Consider the following 22,821-nt stretch of genomic DNA (forward strand, 5'->3'; position numbering starts at 1 on the left):
AAAAAGTATTTTCAAGTGGAGTTACTAAACCTGTGTCAAGTGAAGGCTTCTGAAATGTGGTCCTTTCATTTCAGGAAGAGTGGGGGAATGTGCGGTATTGTGAGTGTTGCTGCACATCATTCTCAGTCAATATGTTGTTCAAGTGGATGCAATGACTTAACGCTTCATAGGCCAGATGGGAGAAAAGTCTGGATAATTGTCAAATGATTTGAAGTGCATTATTCAGCCCCAGATTAGCAACCTGGGTGTTTGAGAGGTGCTGGCTCTTGTGCCAGCAGGGATTTCTGCAGTAATACGTTGGTAAATAGGAATGACAATACAGGCAGAGGTTTCTCTTGGTTGTGTGATTGTCTCCATTTAGACTGCAGTTGAACAGTCTTTTTCAGGGTGTTGGAAGTTGCTGGAAAGCTTCTGGGGGTTGCAGGAATCACTTGTGGATGGAGGTGAATTTAACGAAAGCTTTAGTCCAAGAAGAGAATATGAGAAAACGTTACATCCTTTCATTTGACTGTCTCAAAAATGAAATGTTTTGTGTATGTCTGTTTGTGTGTACAGAGACCTGATTTATATAAGATTAATATTTAACCTATTGAAAATAACTTCCACCCTTAAGATGAAGAAGAACGTTAACTTTAGGTTAAATGGCAGGGGCTTCTTGCTTCCCAAGGCCCTGGAAGCACCTTGCCAATTTCTTTGTGCACACCGAGGTGTTTTGATCCTACTGATCAGTTTTCCATGCTTTCAGGGATTTCCTCCAAGGCCATTTCTCACAACAGCTCTTTCTGTAATGAGTCTGAATTTGAAAACACTCGATTTCTTGCCCCCTTCCTTTTGTTAATCCCCTGTAAATGAGGCGAATAACTGGGAGGTCTCACCTGCCCTTTCCCGACTGGTGCTTCTGTTCTTGTCTCTGTCTCCCAAGGGAAATGCCCAAGAGCTGCAGCAGTGGGGAGTCCCTGAAACAGAGTCTTAGGCTGTTGTACTGCTGCCCACCTCCTGCTCCCCAGAGGTATGGCTGATCCTGCTGCAGATTTCCAGGAAGGATACACAGTCTTTGATTTGATGATTTTGGTGCCTTTTGCAGCCTCCTATTCCTTGTTTTGCTCTTCTGAGATGATTCTGGTTTTATTAGCTCTTTGTGGATTTGTTTTTCTCCCCAACACTAGGGAAGTTCACGTCTCCTTTTATAGCCCTGCTGTTGTCAATAGGCGCTCTGTAAATAGGAAGAAAAATGGTACTGACATTCCCTCTTCTCTTGACCTCCTGTGTCATTTGGAACTATTCTCCGGGCTTCAAATAGGGCTAGATTAATCATTAAATTCTTATTAAAGTTACAATGCACAGGACCATCCTAATTCTTCATTAGTGAACTATAGCTTTCCCAAACTTCCCACACATCCCAGGACCTTCCTAGCACTTCTCTTGCCACCTCCTCCTCTCCTTGCTTGGTTTTCACAACACAAGGATATTCTCTTAGAAACAGTGACATTCCTTGCTTTTTCTCCCAGGCTTTCTCAATGGAGAGACACGTAAGTTCACTGTTGTGCGACTCTGAGATACTCTTGAGCTGCTCAGAGTGGCTTTTGTGGTAGATAAGGGAGAGTAAGAGGTGTGAGCAAGCTCTTGTTTTCATCCAGGGATGCCTTCCATCTCATCCTGCTGTCCACAAGACTTCGGAGCATCTTTGGAGCAGAAAGAGGAGTGATCGATCCACAAACTGTGGGCTGGTGGCAGGCAGAATTTAATCCAAAAATGCAACGCCTTTTGGTGGCTGTGTTATTGGAATGGATTATCTTCTGCAGCTGGCCAAGCAGGTCCTGCCATTTCAGCATCCCTCTTCTCCATGAAGCGTCCTCAATAACACTGGTGTGCTTATTACTCTGTGCGCTGCTCTGTCTGCCTGTTGCTCTTGATACACGCTCTCCAGGAAAGCGAATAGTACACTGTAAATTACTATCTTGTCTGCTGTGGTGCATGGAGCAGCCCACCTGCTTGGCAGGCAGCCAGCTTGCATTTATTTTAGCAGATGGGAAAAGCAGAAAGCCACTCGGAGTAGGCAGGGAAGCAATATTTATTCCTCGGGTGGCAAACACGGCAAAGTGGTGAATGGAGCTGCAGAGTTAAATAGGAGTGGGCACACGTCTTGCATAGCAAAACCACAGATGCTGGTGCCTGGGAAGGGAAAGGCAGTGGGTCTGCACAATGGGGAGTAGATTGTGGATGTTACTTAGCCCTTGATGAACAGGAGCATGGATGTTCTCTTTGTCACAGCTCAGATGTGGAGGGCTGACAGCAGTGCCCGGCAGCATCTGGAGAGGAAACTGCACTTCTCCCAAAGCACACTCTTAGAATCATAGAATCGTTTGGGGTGGAAAAGACCTTTAAGATCATTGAGCCTAACTGTTAACCTCGTTCTGCCAAGCCCACCACTAAACCATGTCACTCAGGGCCACATGTACGTGTCTTTTAAACACCTCTGAAGATGGTGATTTGACCACTTCCCTGGGCAGCCTGTTCCAGTTCTTGATAACAAGCTCTAGGGTGGCATTAGCCTTCCCTAAGAAGTGGGTCTGCTCTGCGTGTTGGGCTTTCTGTTCCCTTCATTGCATGTGAGCACAGTAAGATCATATTCACAGGCAGCTGCATCATTGAGTAGTGACCAGATTAGCATTAATCAAAGGCTGTTTGCTGTGTGGTGGTAGATGGGTGCCCAAAATAGCTAGGAAATAGGGCTGCGTGCAGAAATGTTAGTGCTCTTTCTGCAGGGCAAAGAGAAGATGCATTCGGAGTAGAATTTATCAACAAATTTTTGATGCCATTGTCTTCATTATGCACAAGGATCTAAATGCAGCCTTATCTTGGCTAGTCTTTTTAGAGGATAACAGCCTATTACTGCTAGCAGTTAATCCAATTACTCTTTTAGGTCAAAAGGGAGTGTTCTGTGCAAATATTTTTAGAAGATCTGAAAAAAGTACTGTGTGTGGTTGACCCAAAGAGCGTGTTTTCAGCACATCAGAATGTTTAGACGTTCCTGCTCATACTGAAAGAAATGTGTTCAGAAGGGCTGCAGGCTTTCAATTCTGACTGCACGACAGGAGCGGCTTATTTTACAAATGAAGATATTTCACAGTGTAAAGTGCTTTCGAATCAGAAAATAAACCCACTGCCCAAAATCGCCGGTGAAATGCTGTGTCTGAACTCACCAGTGAGAGGCAGGGGTGTGTAAACCTGAAGAATGAACTCAGAATGAAATATCTTGCCTAAAGCTGGTTTTAAACGCATCATTTTGCCTCGCGTTGTTGCTGGTTCTCTAACAAGGATTTTATTGAGTGTATAGGAAGGGGCTGTGCAATAACTACCAACGATCCCTCTAAAGCATGGAGGAGCGCTGCCTTGGAGAGGAGAAATCTACCTGTGGATGAACTGGAATAGATTTAAGTGGAGTTTCTTCCTACTTAATTCGGGGGATGGTGTTGCACTTGATATAAGCCAGATTGGATGTGCTTGACCAACCCTTGGGAGCAGGGCTGTGGTGTTGCATCTCCTTTGGCAGAGGGGATTTCTGTTCACCGCTTCATTTCCATCTAGGAAGGATGCCCCCAGCTAGGCTTTGTGTTTGGCAGAAATCTTTAGGGGTGCTTCTGCTGCAGCCTCTGCTGTGCCTGCAGCACTTTGGGGATGCTCGGATGAAATTCAGGCTACTGTGGTTGGCTGTGGCTGCTGCTGGGGTAATAAAAAGCGATACAACAAACACAAACCTCTGTTTGATGTGGGATGGGGAACCTTGTCCAGGGGCTGGCTGAATGCTAAGGTCCAGGCTCATGCCATCTATGTAAGTGTTTGGGAATCTCTGCCTTACACAGCAATCACAGCAGAAACTGGGTTGTTGGTTTTATCATAAAGGTTATTATTTGGACATCAATGGTGAATTTTAAATAGTCCTGTGACATTTATGCTGTGAATAGAAGTTTATTTTTCCTCTTCCACCTGACACAGAAAAGAGCTCTTAGACCATGTCCTGCTGAATCCCAAAAGCTTCAACTCCTAATAACCGACTGCAATCTAATTTAGATCAGCAGCTTGAAAAATCATTAGTTCAAGTAGTAAATGGCAAGGAATTAGCTTCTACAAAACTGATGGTAGCTGAGCTCTTGGAGCAACTATTGCCCACTCAAAATTTATGTCCTATTCATGCATGCCATAAAACTGTCCTTTAAATATCAGTTCAAAAATAAGCACAGAGAAGCAATTGCCATAGAGGAAATTCACAGTATTGGGGTGAGAACAAAAGACCAGGCGCTGCTTCCCAGTAAGAGGAGCGAGTTGTGTTGCTGTGGCAATGGTGAGCTGTCATCCCTCACAGACCCTGTCCAGCAGCAGCCTCCAGATGTAACAAGAGTTATTTTGAGCAAAGGAAAACTATCCAGACTAAGAAAATAAGGGGGCTGAAGGAGATAGATGGAAATTCATGTTTCTGGTAATAACCTGAAAGGTCATTCAAGGAGGGAATGCATCCATGGAAGTATAAAGTTTTGGGGTTAAATGGTGTCATGCATACAAGAACAACAGTCCAACAGGAACAAGAGGATTTCTTTTGTCTGGATATTAATACATATTTACCCTATGGTTACTGCCCTTTAGCTAGCAGAGCTGAAGCCTCTCCATGTAGAACCTTAGGGGGGGTGAGAGGGGAGATGCTTCCTTACAGCTTTATTAAACTCTGAATTACATCAAAGATTATTCAGTTGGAACCCGAGCCAAAGCCTATGGACAGGGTTGATGTTATGGTTTCTGGCAATTCTAGATGGGACTGAAATGCAGTTGGACATAAAAGAAAGGCACAAACCAGCAGAGTGTTTATATAAACATGTTTGAATCGATCTTGCAAAACATCCTGGTGCCAGCAGTCATCCTCAAGATCACTTCCCTCCCTCTCAGTAAGGCTTATAGGAAGAAGGAATTTTTCCCTACCAGCTTGTTAACAGTAAGTTTTTATTAATGTAATTATTATTATTATTATTTAAGAACTTAGGAGTATGCCACAGGGTGATATTTAGCAAGTTGAGCGTTTTGATGTAGGAAACAATAGTTACTGCAGCTATTTAATGCTAACTGCGAAGCGAATTCCTCTCATGTATACGCAGTTGTGTGGTTTTGGTCTCCATAAAATTATGAGGGGAGGGTGGGGGTGGAAAATAGAGATATTTTATTATATTTGTAAAACTATGAAGTATTTATTCATCATCTTCCAACTGAGAATACACAAGTTCTTTATTAGTGTCTTAATGGCCTGTGTCTGTGACATATGAAGTTGTCCCTGATTGACTCATGGGGAGGTGGGTATGTGGGCCACTGGGGTCCCATGAGGATGAGGTGTACATTAGGGTGAGCAGCTGCTGAAGTACAGCAACAGAGGCATAGCTGAATATTGGAGCGTGTTAGGATGACTCCACATCTGCCTTCCGGATGGTGGGCAAGGAAATGTAGATGTGTCTCAATGGTGGTTTCTTCTAACTGCTCTTGAGAGTAGCATCTAAATGATGGTGTGAAGCTGGGCATCTGCCAGGTTTCACAGGTCTCTTGCTGCTTTTGAGCTTAATGCTAGCTTGTGATTACTACCCAAAGTAACTGATTTAAAGCTACCTTGTCTATCTGTGCATTGCACAGAGGAATGTAAGCCCCTCCTAGGTCCTGCAATTAGCAGGGTCTGTAACGGAGGGAACAGTGGAATAGAGTGTCCTGTGCTGCACGTGGCACAGTATATAAACAGTGCTTTGGTTTTTGTTGATTCCCTAAAATCTACTGTTTCTCTCCTACTCTGGTGTATGTGTGACTGTTTTGTATCTGTGGGGTTTATCCCATCAGCAAAATCATAGCAGATTCCTGATATTTCTCCCTTTACCAAGACGCTTGTTCACAGTTGTTTAATAACGGTGGTGCACGGATTATTTTTGGTCAGCAAAAAGCGGCATTATCAGGTTTTTAAGGCTTTTCACATTTATATTCTGTGGTGTTGAAACTTCCCTTTGAATTGTTCTTGGACCCATAAAAGGTTCTGTAGCTGTGATTTCAGTGGCTCCATGAGGGTGTCAGGCTGTCATCATAGCAGGGAGAAGGAGGCTCTGGGGTCAGGGACTGTTCCTAGCTTGGTAATAAATTCTCAGCCTGACTTGATGCCATTCATCATGTTGAGAAAAGGTTTTAGCTGTTCCTTTCAGACCACTGACATCTATTAAGTTATCCATACATCATCCCAGCATTAAGGCTTTATTAGAGCTGTGGTTGCTAGGGTTTGCTCCAGGTGTTGGTGCCTATGAACACCTTCAAAACCAAGACTCATTTACACTTGCTGACCTGGATTCTAGTAACCTAATGTGCTTTTGCTGATTTCAGCATGTTCTTCACTTATTAAGGGTATGTTTCTCTGTGGTTTATTCACATTTAACTCAAGCTGTGTGCAGGTGGTAAGATGAGCATGAAGGTGACTGGTAAAGGACCACTTACCTTCTCCAGCTATCTTAGTGAGCTTGCCCAAGATAGGGGTGCACCTACCTAATGATGTCAAGTAACCATATTGATGGATGGCATCAGTCCATGGGTTTGGTTTGCAGAGCCTGCTGATCTTAAAGAAGGTGAGAAGTCATAGCCAGTGCCAAACAGCTCTCATGGCTAGAACACCAGGTCCTTATGCCATGCCTTTGGGTAACCACCAGTAGCTCCTTCTCCCCTGCAGACCCTGTTTAGCAGCTGCTAGCCTGATTTCTGCTTTGTTTAACACTAAAGTGGCATTGAACCTTGTGGTTAATTCTCTGAGCTCCCACAGTGGAACAGGACTTCTCAGGAGGGACTCTCAGTATGTTTCATGAACGCATACATGCTGTTCAAGCAAGCCAAAGTAAAGCTATATTGTTAAGGGAGTAACTCTTATGCCAATCCAGACCTTGCGCCCATTGACTTGCTGCTCTGTTCTGAACCACTTGTGCTTTCCTATTATCGATGCACCTTTTCTAATACCATTTTATATGGGTTATCAGTGTGTGTTACTGTCGCTGCGTGTAATGAAGCAACAGCAGCTGAGGTATAAAGTGTCTCCTGCAGATTAACGAGGTCTTGAAAGGAGGCGATTGCCCACTGTGAAAACAGAGACTATCAACTTGAATTACTTATCTCCTAGATACAACTGTTATTAGTACCAGTCTTGCTAGGAGAGGAAGAATCAAGTGCATGAAAGGAGGATGATATTTGTTTGAGGCTATCCATGGTTAAATCTGACTGGTTTTTATAGCTGTCATACATTGGCAGATACCTAGGAAACAGTGGAATTGTTTGAATTAACAGCCAACACTTCTAGAACCATATCAACTTACATAGAGCTAGTGCAGCTGTAGTTTTAGACTAGCTTGTCAAGAGTTACTTTTCTGATTGTTGGAGTTCTACTTTTCTAATCCTTGGAATATCCTTTTATATTGTTTCATTGGGGGGGGGTGCTATAGCGTTGGACACTCTCAGCTTGGTTTTGGCTGTGGTTTTCTGTCTCTGCATCACACTATAAATAACTAGCTGTGGTTAGAGACTGTCTTTGGTAAGAGAGTTTGATTTTTGTTCTTGGGAGACGCTCTGTGCCTTAGAGCTGTAAGCTGAGGAATCTCACTCTCTCTGTTATTAACACTTCATTCTTTAGATAGTGGAAAAGAGTTTCAGTTCTTTCTGGTAATGTAATACTTTGAGGTAGCTGGAGCTTTCTGTATGCTGTGTATTTTATCTGTTCACTGTGTAATAGCCTGACCCCATTCAGAAAACATTTTGGACTGCGCAGCGTTTGTATTATTAATGGCAGTATTGATTCCTCAGATCAACTTTAAAAAATGACTTGGTGCTTTACAAGAAAGCCATCAAAAGGATTAATGTGCTTTCTCATTGTACATCTATTCTTCTGTCCATTGGAAATGGTGATCAAGTCAAATGTCATTGGATTATCATCCTGGCTCTAAGGACCTGGGTGTAATTGTATATCCTGATGCAGGCATGTTCGTTTTACTTTGGGGAATAGGTACACTGATGTTGTGTTAACTGCAGATGTGGAATGATTACTCCCTGATGTTAACGTGGAGACTGCCTATGGCTAGGCACTAAAAGCATGCTCTGTTTGCCTTTGTTTTTACCTTAATCTGCATGCAGAATAGATATAGGTGCTATAGGAGAATAAAGCAAAGACATAGGAGAGAACCTTGTTGCTTTTTGGAGCAGGGTATTATTCTACTCTTTATTAAAGCTGCATGAAAGAATATGAAGTGTTGTTGTTTATGAGAAGCATTGTTTCTAAAAGTACGTGTTTTCCCCACCTTTCTGCCACCATGACTAAGATACTTGATACTTGAAATATTATTTGCCTTCCTATAAGCATTTCTTCCCCTCCTTTCTTTCCCCTCCCCTGACATTATGTAGTTGATTTGATTCTCTAGATTGCTTTCCTCAAGCTCTAACTTGAGTTCATTTTGTTATGTGGTGACCACAGTTATGGATGACGCTCCCCCTGGCACACAGGAGTACATTATGTTACAGCAAGAATTGATCCAATCTGCGGAATTAAAGAAAAAAGAGTCCCCTTTTCGTGCTAAGTGTCACGAAATCTTCTGCTGCCCACTGAAGCAAGTGCACCTCAAAGAGAACACAGAGCCGGAAGGTTTGTGGCACTATGGATCCATGTTCTGTTTGTTCTTATGATTTTGAGTTTTCCATGTATGTCCCTAGAGTGTGCTGTGTGTTTTCCAGCCTGTGTCAGTGTAGCGCAACTGATGCAGGAAGCGTGATGCACTCCATGTCCCCCTTTGCTTGCCTGTTAGTGTCTGATTCAGCTATCACGGGACACTATAGTATAAGCCGTGTACGATATCATTCTAGGCAAGAAGTGAAGTGACGCTGCTTTTACTTAAAGAAAGTCTGTTTGTTTCAGCTCTCATCATTACACACTGCCCTTTTTTTGGCTGCCAAAAGTTGCTTGCTACTGAACCAGCATCAATTCCTAGTTGGTTCTTCCCAGTAACATTTCTGAAGCTGCACTCTGCTGCAAACATGGCACTTAGGCTCAGATTCAGCTTGTCCCCAACACCTTTCACTCCATAAGGCTTCTGCATAGCGCTAGCGAATGCTCATGACAGCTGTACTTCAGCGAAGCAGGATGGAGTTTGTATGTCATGCACGCCTGGTTGCATTTTGGGAAATGAAATGCATGCAGAGCAGAAAACAATAAGTAGAATGTTTTCCTTTTCAGATAAAGCAAAGGTACGGTCTTTTCTAATGCTGTGTTTGCTCATATGGGATTACTAATGAGGTATCTCCATCTTTAACTTGTGTATGTAAGATGCAGCTATTTGAAAGTATGTATTTTAATATTTTCTCTTGTTGTTCCACATGTGTTTTACTCTACTGCCTCATATTGCACATGGTAAGCCTGCTACTTTTTGCATAAGCTCCAGTATCTGCCAAGACAAATAATGCTGCTGCTGGTAGATGTATTTTAAGATGAAATATTTAGGGCTGGATGCTGTCGCCACAATTGAGTCCGCAGGAATGGCAAAGTGAGAGGATTGGAGTCCTTCCTCACAAATCACTTGTGTTATTCTCTCTGTAATGACAGGCATCGGTTGCTGAGCTGTCACTATCAGCCCAAAATATTCCAGTCAATTACTTTCTCCCGTTACACACCCCAGATTTTGCATGAATGTTCTTTGCAGTTCTGGGCTATCTGTGTCTTTTTGAATAAAACTGGTTTATTACAATAGCATTTCTTCCTCTTCTCACCAGAAATAGCAAGTCTGACACAAACATGGGCGTAAGGTGTGGGGAGAAGGTTTTTGTTTCAGTGATGCTATAACTGAGTGTTACAGTTGGGTTTTGAAAACACTGAGCCTAATTCTGCTCTCGGTTCTGGGGCTGACTTGGTAGGAATTCTGATTTTGTAATTCTGAACTCAATAAACATGAAGGGGAATCCCACATCTGGATTAGTAAATGTAATGAATTTCCTCCCATCCATCAGGGTTTGTGTTGTTTATGAGCAAATTACGAGCTCACAGCTGTTCATATCAAGCTCTCCTAGGAAGACGATGACAGCTGAGGTACTAAAGGTGCTCAGCATCCTCAGGCAACTGATATCTGGTGAAATGAAAGATTCCATGTGAGCCATAAAAAGAAGGGCCCTAAACTTGCCATCATTGACTCATATGCTGTATTTCAATGTTTCCTTCTGGTCATGTATAACTCCAGCAAGAAGCTGATGGTTACTTCAGCCGAACTTATACTGGGAGCTGGATTCCTGCTGGGAACTTAGCTCTTAGCTAGGTCTGTTTGTTTTCAGTGAATGAATCAACACTTGACACACTAATGGCATGTCCAAGAGGAACAAGGGAAACGAAGGTATGCTGGGCCTTTTATCTCCTGGGGGAATGGTTTGGTCCAATGCTGGGGAATTCAGGACCTGCTGGGAGAAGCTCGCAAGGTGCAGGCTCTAAGTGAAGACCTGAGGAGCATCAGTTCTGCTGTATTGTCACCTGGAAGCCAACAGTTGCTCTTCTTAGGTTCTCCATAAATCTACATACTGTCTGTCTCCAACAACAGCTGTGTTACTCCTTCCTCCATGGCATATGCTATTGTTAATCATTCTTACTGCAAATATTCGGTTCTAAGAGGAAAGCTTTTCATCTTTTACTGCAGTGTACAAGGATGAATGCCTCTTCGCCTTCCCCTTTTCACCCCTCCTTCTCTCCTCCAGGAATTCTGCATCCCTAGACAGGGCACAAGAAGCTATGGCCGTACTGAGTTGTCCCACAACCGTCTGAGTTGATGGGAATTCATAGGGGTATCCATTTTTATTGTTGTGGAATTTCTCTATCTGTTAAAGATGCTGCCTCTGGCATGAGAGGGGAAATACATGTTTAGGAGTCCTTTTAGCCTCTGTTGCAGTATAAATTGTCTGGGTTGCATTGGTCTCTTACTTCAGAGTCTGTGAATTGCCTGGCAATGGTGTTAGACCCACTGGATGAGTGATGTGCATCAACCTCTGTGGTTTGTTACCGTGAAGCCTGAGAAATTCGGAGTGTGAAATGATTCAGTTGCTTTCAGTGCAACCACTAAAACAGTCTCTTAAAACTAATGGAGTGGCTGAAACAAACCCTACCTGAATACCTTCTGGGGGAACCCAGCAGCTAACAGCTCGATTGTGCTGTGAGGATGGATGGAAATAAATGTTTAAACTTGTTACTGTAGCATAATTTACACATTTTTTTTAAGGTAAAATATGGTGACTAAGAAGCATTTAGGAGAGCTCCTGAGTCAAATGTCCTAATGGAAGTTTTATGGGAAATTACAGACTTGAAAGACTGCAGAGAGTATAAAAATGTACTTTTTTATCTGCTGAGTAATGGCATGGGAACACACAGTAAATCCTGCATGTGTCTAACTTTGCAGCTCTTTGCCTAACTATTTCATTTAGATGATGGATTTCTTCCCTGCACTTTGTAACCACTTTCAATACAGGGTTAATGCCTGGGGAGCCTCATTTATCACTTCAGGATTTGAAACCCCTAAGCATGTATGGTGATACCAGGTAAAAGATTTTCCTGGCTTTTTATAAGGGTGTTTGGGGGATGTTCTCCTGTTCGCTGAAAGGCTTAAATACCACCTCACTCTGGTATCTGAAGCAGGTGGCCCATCATTTCTCATATCTCAGGGCCATTTCTAAAAGCAAGAGAAGGAAAATTAGATCCATGTTTCCTAAATTAACCTGTCTTGGTTTCTTGTTCATCTCATGGCACCCTACCTGCCTCCTTGCAATGTTCACAGCACCCATATGCCTCCTAAACACCTTAGTAAAATAGGCCCAGGGCCAATACTTTTGATAACAACCTGGAGGATACATAGGAGGTCCTTGGTCAAGTAAGGCCTGTCAAGCAAGGACAGCCTTCTTTTAAGTGGTAGATGTGGAAGGGAGGAGGAGAACAGTAGGAAATCACAATAATATTATATTGAGCAAGCTGGGCTAGTGAAAGGTGTCCTTGCCTGTGGCAGGGGATTGGAACCAGCTGAGTTTTAAGGTCCCTTCCAACACAAACCATTCTATGATTCCCAAAATGTGGAATTTTCCACTTGGGTGCACTGCCAGCAGGGTGATTGCAGTTCAGACAGGCTGCTGCCTTTCCTAGTGCTGTGAGAAACTATGGCCTAAGTTAAAAGATGAACTGCTGCTTTATTCTGCATCATTCCAGCTTTGCTTTGTCAAAGCCATCCTACAGTTTACAGTGCTGTGGATCTCACCAATGCAATAAAACAAGCAGAGCTGACATCCTTACCTGGATGCTGGCTCCTGTGGCATTGGGCATTGTTTGCAGTTACATCCAAGCAGCAGCAAAGCACAGGGTGCTTTGGTAGCTTCCCTCAAGCCAGGAATACACTGCTAGCAGGAGAAGGGCCAGCTGAAGTACATTTTGCAGCTATTTGTTCTCTTAAATAGTTTAAAGATAAGCTGCTGCTATCTGGATAAAACACGGTTACGTAAAGAGAAGTCTGCTCCTGGGAAACTAATTTGAGTTGTATTATTGCATCCGGAGGAGGGAATACAATGAGAGGAAAACACCCATTGGTTAGTCACAGCCACATAATCAGGAGTCTTGGCTTCTTGCCCACAGTTCTGTTTTCATAGGGGATCTTGTTGAATTTGTTATGTATTTTGGGGGGTAACATTTAGTCTCCAGGCATACACAACCTTTTTACACAGAAAAAACAGACAAGCGTGGCAAAATATGTATTGGGGATGGGGAGAGGGGAATCTGGGGGAGCAGCTGGTAATGAAGAATGGCAGCTTTCCCCAACCAGCTGCAAATCTGATTAGATAAAAAATGTTAAGGCTGCTAATAGGAAACAAGCAGCTTTGTGGCTGCCCTTGACAGTGGCTTGTCGTCTTCAGCCCCAGCAATGGGATGAGTGTGGAGCCAGCCCCAGGGGTGAGGAAAAGGTAGGACATTTAAGCACAGGAGGTGGGAGGCTGGTTCTTCCACTTACTCCATGTGCACACACCGCTTTGTCACCTGCAGAAAGGCAAAGCCTTTATGTTGTCACACTGAACATCCCTTTGGTGCTCCAAGAGCCATGTCACCATTGATAGTACTGTTACTTGGCACTTTAATTATATCCTTTTCTTCTAGACCAAATCAGTGCTATTAGCCCAGCTCCCTCAATTATGTTAATTCATGGGCATTTCTGCATTTTGGAATATAATGAGAAAAGGAAAGAAGAAGGGGGAGGAGAACCTGTATTTGAAATCACGGAGAACTGTGAGAGGCTTTTAAAGTTTACTTATTGTTCAGAGCTGAAAAGACTTTGTATTCCAGTGAGGGAATAATGGAGATGAGATGCGGGAAACAGGTACAGCCGCCTGTGCCAGTTGTGGCTGAGGTGTTCAGACGCAGCACACTTGGCTGTGAGACAGCAGTGAGGAGGTTCAGCATCTGTGCTGTGGGTGAATGCAACCTCAGATTTAATCTGGACCAGCAGCAGCCTGAAAGGGACTCACTGGTTTGTTGAACAGGGGCTCCTACTAACTTACGTGTTCCTATTTAGAGACTTCATTAGGGTTATGGTCTCTTGATGCTAAATTAATCGCATTTTGTAACCTTCCATGGTGTTTTTCATCATGTCTTCTGTTTTTAGTGGATGTGAAAAGCGAAGACTTGATATCCCATTTGCCAAGGCTCTTTCCAACAGGAGTATTTAACCTTTTCCTGCTGCAGCTAAGCTGTCTGGCCTGGAGCAGATCATCCCAAGGAGGGAAGAGGTAGCACAGGTGGTCTGCTATGGCCTAGCTGGACCCTGCAGCCCTCAGTGCTCTCATCATCACTCTTCCCCTCAGAAAAACCTTGTTCTGCACTCTGTTTTTGCCTGTACCTCTCAGGTCCTCCTGGGATGGAGCTCGGAGTAAGCTGGTACAGTGGACCCCTGCTCATGGCAGAGAGATTGGAACTGGATGATCTTTAAGGTCTATTCCAGCCCAAACCATTCCATGATTCTATGTGGGAAACATGAAGCTTTCATCTTGCCTTGCTCCTGGGTCCTGGCACTGGCAAGAAGCAGCAGTGAGCAATGCCTGAGCCTTGTCCACTACTAAATGAAAATAAGCTCTAAATCCTCTTTGTCTGGGTACACAGGGAGCTGCTGCAGCTATGGGACCATATCTGTAGTGATGGATGATCTAAATGGAGTGACAGAGACCACAAAAGCTAAAGGTATGAAGCTGCCACTGTTACAATGGCTTTTTCCCCCCAAAGGGAAACCAACTTTGACTTGAGGGATTAAATGATAACCTTCTATTTCAGGGCATGGAGAGGCAGTGGTGACCACTGCACTCTTATTTTCTTCAGATGCTTAGTACACAAAGCGGAATAGCTCAGTGTGTAAGTGGCTGAGCCCTCTTGCCCTGATCCTCCAAAGCCTTTAAGCACGCGATTAACTTTAAACATGTGAGTGCTGCCAGCAAAGTCAAAGGGGTTGGGATGTATTTAATGAGCTTACCTGAATGCAGCCTGGGCCTGGCTCGGGTTTAGGCTCAGCCAGTGCAAATCCAGAGGAATTCCACCAAAATCCAAGCTTTACTCAATATTTACTTGTCTGTGTATGAGAAACCCCTCTCATAGAGTTTAACTCGATTGCCTCGAGTCCTTATTGCCACAGTGATTCATGGCTGAGCATGCATCTATCATAGCACTCCTGTGCAGTAGGGAAATTGAATATAGAGGGAAGGGAAGAACTTGACGCTCAAACCTATTTAGGGATCTCATCAGCAGTAGTAACAATAATACTGCTGTATCAGCTGAGCACTAAGTCCCTAACTGCTATCTTTGGAAGATTCTTGGTTGTGCCATTTCTTGCCATGTGGGAATAGAGCAGAGTTGGGAATTCAGCATTTTTCCATGGCCTGAAACTTAGAATCTGGGGTTTTAGTTTTTCTCTGTGGCAGCCTATGCTATGGCAACTGCTGGCTGCCCCCAGCCCTCCCTCCCCTCCCCTCCCACCATGCGCTCAGGCCTTGACACATGCTTTGGTAAGCTCCAGCACCAAGCACCTTCCTTTGTCACCTCTTGATAAAAACCATCTCTTTTTAAGGTGCTGGATGTGATTTAAAGCATAAGGTGGTGGTTCACAGTTTGAATTCCTGAGCTGGAGGGATCTAATTGTTGATGAAGCATTTCTATCAGCAGGCACTACAATGATTACAAAGTGTGTATTGAGGAAAGCATTTAAGGTTTGGAAGTCACCAAATGCAGCATTTCCGTTGGCTCTTCTGTTCCTGAATTCCCGTGTACCTGCCACTTCACAGGACACAGTGTGAGGGCTTTCCTTAGCTCCTGAGAGGCTTGGAGGTCAGCGTGTTACATACAGCTGTGATTCCTGCATCCCGTTGATTTGCTTTGCTAATTCCTTTTAACTAATACACTTCCAAGGTTATTCCTACCTACCTGGAAAATAGACCTTTTCACACGTCTGTGGCTCTTGTTGTCAGCTGAACCTGCCCTGAAATAAGGATTAAAGCTGTAAGATCCTTCTCACTGTGTATGCATATACCTCAGATCAGGGAATAGCATGCACACTTTTGTTTGTCAGGCTCAGATCTTCAATGTGCCTGGAGGAAATGAAGATAAAACATAAGGAATAAAGGGAGCCCAAGTACCCACTTTCTGATCAAAGAATGGGTTCAAACTTCACAGCACCTCTGCTCTTCCCAGGCCAGCAGCTCACAGAGGAGGAATTCAGCACTGATGGAGCAATGGATACAGACCTGCCTTTCTGGGTGCCTTTCATCAAGCCGGTGTTCCCAAGTCTGTAGGTAATAGATACACCAGAGGAGGCACTAACAGTCCACATGGTATTTTATCTGTCACCCCACATAGCCACAAGTAACAAACTGGAACTGCTTTGGTGACCTGGATTTTCCTGATGCAGAAGCTCAAAGGTACAGCTGCAATTGTGAGCTGTGCAGTCAGTCAGCCCAGTTTGCACTCCTTACCTCCAGAGAAGTTTAAGTACATAATGGCCTTAGGAGCAGTTGTAGCACTTTTATTTCAAGACAATGGGGTTTAATTCTTAAGTTGGAGCTGGCCTCACCACTGAACAGGTCGTGGCAACCTAAAGAGAACTCTTATCTCCCATCTTACCTGCGTAGTCTTGAGGCAAATCTTTCATCTGTGCTTTTTGCTATTTAGCTCTTAGACTAAATACTCGCTATGGTGACAGTACCTGGCACTTGTCTGAAGTAGTACATTTAGACCAAATGAGTCACGCTGATATTCTTTTCTCATCTCATCTGATCGGTAAAGGACTCTCTGAGAGCTTCAGAGTGCTCCTTGTATGGAGGAAGACCTTTGTCTTGCTACTTTTTCATGCCATGACTCTCCTGAGAAAGCATCAGCCTTTGCTCTTCAATCTGTCATCATTTTTAATAAGAAGATGTAGCTCTTTATTAATAATGAAGGTTTTCCTTTGTATCTTACTCAGCTTCACGGCCCATCATAATTATTGCACGACCCTTTATCAGTGGTAATGTCTGTAGTATTTAAACACTGGCCCTTGGGTTGAGAGCATGCCAACTCTTTCATGCTGGTTAGGTAAGGACAATTCTGGAAACAAGGAGCTGTTAAACTTTTAGCTATCCCTGGAAAGTGGTTTCCTTTCCCAAGACAATCACTTACAAAAGCACTTAGTCATGCCTACATAGTGCAGCAGAGCATGCTGCAGAGATCCCCCAGCTACGGTCCCACTGCAGCCCAGTACAGCACCATGCAACGGTGTTAGTTATCACAGAGGTAATGAGCTTGAGTAACTCACAGCATTACGCTGGTGCATGCCTGTGGTTTCCAGTGCCAGGCTTAGCTCAGCCCATGTCTAACCCAGGGAATTTTGCTCTTCGTTCCATCAGCGGTGTGGGCCATCAGCAGCTGAGGGTGCAAAAGTGAAGCCACAACAAGCAGCAGGGTTCATCTGGAAGAGGAACTCAGTCTTACTTGGAACTCAGCCTGGTCTCCGTGTGCTCCCTCAACTCTCGTGTTCTTCTCTCATGCTTCTCCTCGTTCTGGACATTGCTCTGTCAGGGCTGTGGGTGCTTGCAGAAGAAAGCAGAGCATTTCATTTCAAACCCATAGTGAGCACACAATGCAGCCGTGTCTGTTAGCGTTCCTTGATGTGGTTTCTTTTTAAGCAGCGGTAGTACTTTTGTCTCCATTTTTCATTCTTTTCCAAATATCCTCACCTGTAAAGCTAAAGAAACTGAAAAACCTTTACCCAGACTTCAGTAACCACAACAGAGGTGTGAGGATTGCAGAAAGCCAGTTCTCCTTGGAGAAAATGACTGAATGCTTCTTCAGTAGTATCTGAGTGTTTAGGAAATAGTCAGTGCCCAGACTGTTCCATATTCAGTTCTTTCCCCACTGTTATCTATGTACAGAGATTTCCTGCTGTACACAAGCTCTTTGAGTTTGATTATATGCTTAAAAAAACCCACCGCAGCTTTTGTAGCACGGTGCAAAATACCTGCACATCTTTTAAGCCAGCTCTTGTCCTCCAGGTCCTCTTGTCCAAGTACTATCAAGCAGTGGTGCTCAGGAAGGCTGAACGGGTGATTGATAAGTATGGATCGCAGTGTGCATGTTTACTTCTTTCTGCCATGTGTTTGAAAACACTGAGATCTTTATTACTGGATGACTGAGACTGCAAAGAGGTAGGTTAAACCCTAAAGAGTACAAGGGACATAGACCTGCGCAGGTGTGTCCAACGCATGGCTGTACATCCTCTTGAAGTGACGCAGTGTTCCTTGAACTCCTGCTGTAAAGAAAACGATGATGTATTTTGGTAATGAGGAGAAATCTTCTCTGGGGTATCTTGGGCACTCCTGATCCGAAGCTGTCTTCCACAGTTTTCAAGTGTTCTAAATAACTCTTATGTGTTGATTCAGCAAGGAAAAAACCTGAGGAATATATACCACTTACTATAAAAGAAGTGGTTAGGTACCAGCTGTCTTTCATGCTTGACATTTCCAGGTAACACAACAGTCCCTTCTAGAAAGGTTATTGGTGTAGCTGTATAAGTTCTCACTGTTCTACACTATCTGGCCAAATTTAGCTTAGCAACAGGATAAAGATCTAGCTGCCACTCTTCAGATCATTAGCATCATTAAGCCAGATTGTAATTTGTTTTGTGTGGCCCTTGGCATGGGGAAGTCAGAAGGGCACGGTGTATAGCGCAGTGATTGAGTGCAGTGTTCTGCAAATATCTAAGCATCTTGACTGTTTTGCTGGAGCCCCATGCAGAAGACAAATGAAGTGGCACAACCCTGCTTCCTCTTAATTGCTCTGATGGAGGTTTGTCTTTCCTAACAAATACTTTCTAAAGACCAGCTTAAACATTCCCCTTATGCTTAGTTTTTATTGTCCTGTCTCAGGGTCTGTTTTAACTTGGATCTTGTAGAAGCTGCAGGATTCATTGCTCAGCTGTGTTCCTGCAACCTTTATGAGAAGGTTTGAGGCTTACCTCTTCATGGATGTAATTGGTTGGGAAGCTTTACCAGCTTTGACTTTAATGCTGTGAAGACAGATGGGGCTGCAGCAAAAGAGTCAGCCACGAAGACCATCTGCAGACAGGAATCTGTGACTGCAGTGAACGTGGCGCTCAGCTCTCTGTCTTGAAAAAGGCTTTAACAGCACAAACCCCATTTGTGGTGACTGTCAGTCTGCCTCTAAACCTGCTTTTCCTCTGAACAATTGTGTGGGTTTTCATTTCTCTAACAGGTGATGCCAAATATGACACTTAATTACAAAAGCTATTAAAAATGTAGTTCATTGCAGTTGGGCACCATGTTTCTCTTCTCTGCAACTCCAGCTTGTTCGAGTCAGTAGTTGAAGACTGAGTTTTGCTCTCTAGGTGCTTTTACCCTTGGTGAGTACAATCATTCTCTTATTTCAAGCAAGTGGCAAAGCTGACATAAATATTGCTTGTGTCTCTCATCTTGTTAAAAGAAAACATCTAAGCTTCACATAGGATGTTCCATTCTGAAAAGCTATCGGCATTAACTCAGTGGAGTTCCTTTGGGTTGGCCTTTTTATGATAAATTTCGATTAAATACGCTGTGAAATAGGAGTAAGCAAAAATCTGAATGGGACTTGAGCTGCTAAATGCAAGTCAGTGGCTTCCTAAATCATAAATGTAAAAGATGTTGAGGAATTTTGCCTGGTTTTGTACTAATAAGAAAGGAGCATGTTCAGGAAATGACAATTTTCCCTACAAAGAACTTAATGTAGTGCATTTAAATGTGCACTGAAAGGCACAGTCGGTACGATGCGGTTCTGGATGTATTTAAAAGGCACAGTGCTGGTTATTTCCAAGTTGAGGGAAGCTCTGAGTGAAAACAAGCTTTCCTGCTGGTGCTGAAGAGCACATTCCTCGTGCTATGCAATTGCTGCTCCAGTGGAAGCTACATATGCTCTAAAATCTGATGCTCCGCTTCAAAAATTCCTTTGCCCCTTGTCTGTTATTTGGGAAGGAAACTACCAAGTAGGTTGTTTAAAATCACTTGTCTGCCAGGTTGCTGAGCCAGCTACCTTCAAGGTATGCTGGTGGGCCTTGAGGAAGACTAAGCTCATTGCCAAAAGCTCCCTGAATTAATGTGGACTCCTCCTCCTAAAGAGTGATGATTTTCTAACCAAAAATGAATAGGTTGTTTTAAAGGATGGCAATTTCTCCTGCAGAGGTTCTTCTTGGCTGCTTGTCCTTTGGCACACTTGAGTACCTGCTTTCCTAGGGATGCCTGTTCTATGTGTAAATAATATTGCCTCCAAATTCAGAATACAGGAGAGCATTCTTCAGGGCATAATGCTTGGCTTTTGCAGACTGATCCCGCTGGGAACCCTGAGAACTCTGGTGCTTTGATAGGTTGTGTCTGCAGAAGACACTTTGGAAGATAAATGTACTTTCCATTTGCTAAAAGCCACTTCTATTCCCCACTCCTATTGATTTTAATTTGAAAGCAAGTTACAAGTAAGTCTGGATTAATCCTCAGGATGAAAGATGGGTAGAATAAAGTGGCAAACAAAGATTAGAAAACGCGTATAAAGAGCAGCAAGGAGGAGAGGGCTGGTTTTTAACCATAAAGCATCGTGGTTCTGAGGAGGAGAGATTGAAATGGGGGAAGGGGTGGGTTGATGACAGGGAAGAAATCCTCTAGGAGGATTAAGAAGCAGTTAAGAAGCTGGTGGCATGGAGAGGGAGCAGAGTGCTTTTGGCTGAGCTTGTTGGCTGCAGGCGAGATCAGAAATTGAAAGCAAGAGGGATCTCTGAGCTCCAGTGGAGTTAGAAAGCTGCTGTGTTAGAGAGAAGGTGGAAGGCTCTTCTGGATGGAAACTTGAGAGAAATGAGCTGGAGAGGGCAGAGATCTCCAAAGAAAAACAGATCAGTTACTCAACTGCACCTTTGCTATGAGTAACATCATCTCTATTATGCTACCACTGTTAGAGACCCATGGTCTGTTCTCCTTGGGTTGTTCTGTCTCACCTTGTGAAGATCAGACACCATGAGCTGACCAGCCAGATGTGCAAAGCACAGCAGCTTCTTCCCTACCTCCATGTCCACAGCTCTGTCCATACCATCATACTGTGAAACCATTTAATAATCTGAACAGTGGATTCCAATCGCACAAACAGTTGTCCACATCCTCAACTTAGGTGTATTTAATGAAGTACACTGATTTCTGTAGAATGCTGCCAATTTATATCTGATCAAATGTATTTATGGGCAGATTCCTTAATATGCACATGCAAATAGAAACCTATTTGCAAATCACAGGGTAGCACTATGAGAGTTAGTTCTTGATATAACCTCTCCTATAGCAGAATTTTACTGCCTCCACAGAATTGAAAAGGTGCCTTTTAAAAACCAATGTCTCAAAGGACATAGTAAAAAAAACCCAAAACAAAAAGGTAACAAACCCAGTGTCCTGCCAGTTGATGGTTTCTTTTTAGGAGTTTTATTGCCAGATTTTGGACTCAGCTACTTTCCAACAGAATGATGTTGAGATGGACGCTTGCTGACATTCTTCTTTGTAAGTCCTTGGGCAGACTCTTTATATATCAGTGAAATTGGAATTTGCTCGCCCTAGGATGGATGAGGAGGGAGTAGTAGTTGGCTTCAGGTCAAGTCACTGTCTGAGTTCTGTAATACATCCCCAAGGATCTCATCACATACCTTTGAAAGGCACCAGTGACTTAACTTGATGCTGCAGAGGAGTTCTATACTTAGCTCTCCTCTCTTACAGGAGCTGTTTCTTATTCAGGTGCCAAACTCTCTGCCTGCATGCCTTGTTTTATTTCTAGCAATCTCTCTGTATAACCTGTGTTTCATGAGCCATTCTGTTTCCCTCTGGGTTGATGTCTGAGCTCAATCTGTTGTTGCTCTGAAGAAGTCCATCTTCTCTCTTGTTTAGTTTAAGGGAAAGGATTCTGGCTGGGAGGCAGGAGGAGCATCCAATAAAATACTGTCAGCTTTTCAGACTCCTGGAGTTGATGTCTATGATGAACACTTACTTTTAAGCACACGGATCTTTAAGCAATATTTGTTTTTATAATCCAGAAGTCAAGGTTTATAAGGAAAACATGCAAATCTAAGCTCCCACACCAGATTGCCCAAGAGACTCCTATTGCTGTACATTGGTTAGAAAGGAAACTTTAGTTAAAAGGTTCAGTTGTGCTACTTTGATTTAGGCTGGGAGTCCAGGGAAGAGTCGGCTCCTGCAGTTGGAAGTTTGAGCAAACACACGAACAGTTTAGGGCTTCTATATGGTCTTTAAAAATCTAGTGGTGATCATGTTAGAGTACAGGAGATTTGATGTCTGCTTTCTCCATCGTCTTATCAACAAGACTTGTTATTGCTTGTGTCATAAACTTGTTCAAATTGGCATTCCCCCATTTGAAGTCAACGGATCTTGAAGCTGTGAAGTGGAGAGATTGCAGGGGTGGACCGAGTATGGGCTGAAAATTGGCTCCTAATGCTTGCTTCCAACTTCTTGGGAGACTAAATACTCAAGGTTGATTTTATATGTAGTGCTGCCAAATGTTCTAGGAATCCTCTGCCACTCCATTAAGCTTAGCTGCAGTGAAGGTCCCATAAAGAACAAATGATAATCGCTCTGCCTGCTTCAGCTACTCCTAAAAGCCCTTCTGCTCAGCAGCCTATTAAAAAAGAAGTGAGAGGGGAGAAGAAATCCATATACAGAAAACTGAGAGATCTTATATAGAATTATGTCTTCTGCAGCTTTTAAGAGTGTCTGTAACATGGACCTTGAAGACTTGCATTTAAACAACTGTGGTTCACCAGAAAAGGGGTGTGACTATGCACATGTGCCACATAATTGAATGGGTCACATTTCATTATCAGCTTGGCAGTGCATAAATTGATTACTCCCATTTGAGGTCTAAATTAAGCCAAGAAAATGCTTTCAACTTTTCTTCTCAAAGTGTTTTGTTTTTTCTTTCTTGTTTTTAGTCTCATTTTATGGATTCCCTGCCTTGCTTTTGAGCTGGGAGGCCTGAAACAGGGACTTGAAACAGCCTGACACTAGACTGGCTTTAAAATCTGTGTTCTTCAATGGTGGCTGGCTATGAGAGGACTTTGGGATGTGCACAGTCTCAATCGCTTTTAGTAATTGTACTGCCTGAGCTCCTGTCTGCTGAGGAAATTCCTAGTTTAGGGGACATGTACCCAGGAGCCATCATCCGTATTTAATGCTAATGTG

General features: G+C 43.4%; 1 protein-coding gene across 5 annotated transcripts in view; it reads left to right on the forward strand.

The window, feature by feature from the left end:
* The window catches only part of FGF13 (fibroblast growth factor 13), a 241,051-nt gene that overhangs the window by 122,157 nt on the left and 96,073 nt on the right, over positions 1–22,821 (forward strand). For 3 of the 5 annotated variants that reach the window (XM_061446216.1, XM_061446213.1, XM_061446215.1), the window contains exon 2: positions 8,516–8,683. The exons of 1 other annotated variant lie outside the window; for it this stretch is intronic. In XM_061446216.1, coding sequence (XP_061302200.1) covers positions 8,518–8,683 — 166 coding nt within the window. In that variant the 5' untranslated portion in view covers positions 8,516–8,517. Of the gene's footprint in view, positions 1–4,841; positions 4,985–8,515; positions 8,684–22,821 lie in introns of those variants that run through there. One more of the 5 variants, XM_061446217.1, reaches the window with a different exon arrangement.

This window comes from Pezoporus flaviventris, unplaced genomic scaffold (genome assembly GCF_033815535.1).
Source record: "Pezoporus flaviventris isolate CSIRO_AGI_PZ_B2104156 unplaced genomic scaffold, CSIRO_AGI_Pfla_v1 ptg000005l, whole genome shotgun sequence".
Classification (NCBI taxonomy): domain Eukaryota; kingdom Metazoa; phylum Chordata; class Aves; order Psittaciformes; family Psittacidae; genus Pezoporus; species Pezoporus flaviventris.